Here is a 3,486-nt window from a genome sequence, read left to right on the forward strand (position 1 = left end):
TAATAATAATAATCCAATTATCTAATTAAATTAATAAATATATTATTAACTTAATTTAAATAATTATTATATTATTATCGGGGTGTTACAATCTGCGCTGAAGGTCCAAGGTTCGGCAACATGCTCAAGTGCACCAATATTGCTACCAATGAGGTAGTAGCTATCAAGATTTTGAACATTCCGGAAAACCAGAAAATCTATAGAGTTCCATACAAAATTTTGAATCACGTCTCTATCCTCAAAATGTTATTCCATCCCAATATTGTCAGGTCACCTCAAATTTCTTGAATTCATTCCTTTTGATCATGCAAAAATGAAATCTCAAAAATGATGATGATTGGTGTTATTCACAGTTTGCTGAAAGTGATGGAAACAGTTGATGATGTGTTTCTTGTTTTTGAGTTTTTTGACACGAGTCTTAGAAGATACATAGACAATTGCTTCCTTTTCGACATTCGAGGCCGGGAAAAAGTATGTCAATTTTTGTAGTATGTTCATTACAGATATCTGATTTCTATGTTGATTCAGGTTTTGAATTATTATTATACACTTTCATCTTCTTCTTGCAGTTTTTTCTACGTCAAGCTCTTACTGGATTGGCATACTGCCATTCTCTCAAAATTCTACACAGAGATCTCAAACCTAATAATATTCTGGTTTCATTCAGAGATTATCCGGACATTGGTCAAATCAAGCTATGTGACTTTGATGTGGCAAAAACTTTTGAACCTCCTCTATCACCCTACTCTAACAAGGTAATATAATACTTTAGTCTTTTTTTCTTTCCTATCTTAAAACTAAATATCATAATAAGCTTTGAATTTGAGTTATATGGTCTAGTTTATTTAATGAATAAATGCTAGTACTATTTAATCAATTTGAAATTAATGTTTTTTGTAATATTATTTTTCAATTTTCAGATGGGCATTCCTTGCTATAAAGCACCTGAACTTTTGATGGGTTCTACCCGTTATTCAACTGCAGTTGATATCTGGTCGATGGGCTGCATATTTGCTGAGATGATTAAGCTCAAACCTCTGTTCGTCGGTATAGACGAAGTACAGATGTTGACTGAGATATTTTGGTAATTTCACCAAAATTACAATAATTATTTGTGTAATTTCTTTGCATTTATATGAAACAAACTGAAATAATGAATTGGACATTTTATATATCAAGTTTGCTTGGTGCGCCAACACAAGAATCCTGGCCTGGTGTGTCTTCTATATGCGCCTTTATTGAACATCTTATTGATCCTTCAATCATGCCAAAGGTATTCATGTTCTGCTTCTGATCAATTTTTTATTCCATCTCATTTTATAAATTTAGAACAGCAAATAAACAATGTATGGAAACTATTGTAGGACCTAGTATTAGAGTTCCCAAACCTCGATCCTGCTGGTCTTGATCTTCTTTCGGTAAGTTAACTGCCCCGTACACATTACTGTTTACGTTTCTTCGCCTAAATTACTCAACTCTTTTATTGATCTACTGAAAGTTTATTTATGCCCGGTGTTGTGTTGGACAGAAAATGCTTTGTCTGTGCCCAAATGGCAGGATTTCAGCTTATGAAGCTCTTGACCATCCATATCTTCGAGATTGACCACCCATGATGATGCTCTTGTTTTGACCACCCATGATGATGCTCTTGTTTTGACCACCCATGATGAAGCTTTTGTTTTGACCACCCATGATGAAGCTTTTGTTTTGACCACCCAAGGGTTTACTCTCTCTTCCTTTGTACATCTAACAGAAGAATCTTATAGAATCTTTGGTATCCTATTGAATATCATGTGTAAAGGCAATGACAAAAACTAAGACAGTTGAGAAAAGCCTAGTAGTAATAAATCTTTCTCCTGTGTGAAGGATTCCTTGTGTTGTTTTCTATTATACCAGACATGAAAACAAATTGTTTCAAGTCTTGGCTAGGATATGACATCCTTCCATGTACAAACAGCATAAGATTCGTAGCTCATGCATTATTTTCTTTGTTTTTGAATTTGATCAATTTTCTCTTGCTTTCTTCTTAGTTCTTACTGCTAGGCCAGAGGAAATAGGTTTTAACTTGCAGATTAAGAATATGAACCAACTAAAAGAAACTAGTTACCTGTAGAAAACAGTGAAAACAACTATTCAAAAAATGGGGTGACTTCATATACCGCATATACCAGTAAAATAAAATCATATACGGCTTGCAATAGAACACAACTATGCAATCACCAAAAAACACTATGCAAGTTTGATGAACTATTTTGATGACATATTGCAAGTTCCACATCGAACCATTGTTTACTACTTTTGATATTTATATATACAGTTTATAGGAGGCTCGCACAACTTGCGGTATGTGGTTCGGTGAAGCACGTGACTTAGTAAACCCTAAACCCATCCCTCTCTCTCAGTAGAGGTTAATTTAATCTTTGGGGTGATTCGCCTGTGTTTTCCCCTTGTCAGTTTAAAAATGAAACACTGATGCCTCGCACGTGCTGGATCCATGATGAACCTTAGGGAGAGGTTAGTAGGGATGTGCTTGCTTTCATCACTCATCACTCGAGATGATGCCTTGCAGTAACTATGTTCCTCACCTCTCCCCCCATACCCCACCACTATTTTAGATAATGAATGAGCTACTAGTTTGTTGGCTAGATACAACTTTCTTTGTTTTAATTTATGTTTACTTTAGATATTATTCAATCTTAACAAATCAAAAATAAGTTTAATTCAACTCTAATGTAAGAAAAAAACTACCCTAAACGTTTTAGTTTAATTATCCATTAATTTTAGTCTTCATTTAAATTTGTTTTATTTATAATTTTATTTTTTATTTAAATAAGATAATTGAAGTTGATATAAACCTAATATAAAACATGTAGAAAAACAAGAAGGGGAATTTTATGAAGAATGGACTAAAGAAATATAAAGTTTTTTTTTTATTTCTTCACTCACAAGAACAAATATACAGAGAAGAAAACCATCTATAATGAAGCAGATTACAGTGTAATTATCCATAAGATGTTATCGTTAAAAAACAATGATTCAGGTAGAGTCGCATTGACGATCATAATTGAAAGTTTGAAGATTGGGAAATCATTTGTGGTTTTAGGAACGATAATAAACCCCATATCACTCTCATTAGTTGAAATTGTTGGTGCAAAGGTAGAATGAATGATGAACGGAAATATTCTATTAAGAGAATGACGGCTACAAAACATGATAAAAGTTACAATGATTGTCATCCTATTTATAAGCTAAAACTAGGGTTACTAGAATAGGATAAAATACTAAAATACCCTCTAACAAACTTAGGGGCTAAGAAAATAGTACAACTAAATATGAATTACTTCTAATACCATCCCTTAATTCATATTCCATCAAAACTTGTAACACCAATTCCATCCCTTAATCTGAGAAATTGATCAGTCTTGATAGCTTTCGTCAGAACATCTGCCAACTGTTTCTGAGTGCTGCAATGTACAACTTCTAACA

The 3,486-nt window shown here is 33.2% G+C and overlaps 1 protein-coding gene across 1 annotated transcript; it reads left to right on the top strand.

The window, feature by feature from the left end:
- The first annotated feature begins 242 nt into the window (after positions 1-242).
- LOC127135520 (cell division control protein 2 homolog A) lies at positions 243-1,999 on the top strand. Its single transcript, XM_051062195.1, has 5 exons — positions 243-471; positions 570-755; positions 921-1,084; positions 1,180-1,418; positions 1,529-1,999. Exons 1-4 carry the CDS (start codon positions 328-330, stop codon positions 1,292-1,294), a joined length of 609 nt encoding a protein of 202 aa, XP_050918152.1. The 5' UTR covers positions 243-327; the 3' UTR covers positions 1,295-1,418; positions 1,529-1,999.
- The last annotated feature ends 1,487 nt before the right edge of the window (positions 2,000-3,486 follow it).

The sequence above is a fragment of the Lathyrus oleraceus genome, chromosome 4 (genome assembly GCF_024323335.1).
Source record: "Lathyrus oleraceus cultivar Zhongwan6 chromosome 4, CAAS_Psat_ZW6_1.0, whole genome shotgun sequence".
In the NCBI taxonomy this organism is placed as follows: domain Eukaryota; kingdom Viridiplantae; phylum Streptophyta; class Magnoliopsida; order Fabales; family Fabaceae; genus Lathyrus; species Lathyrus oleraceus.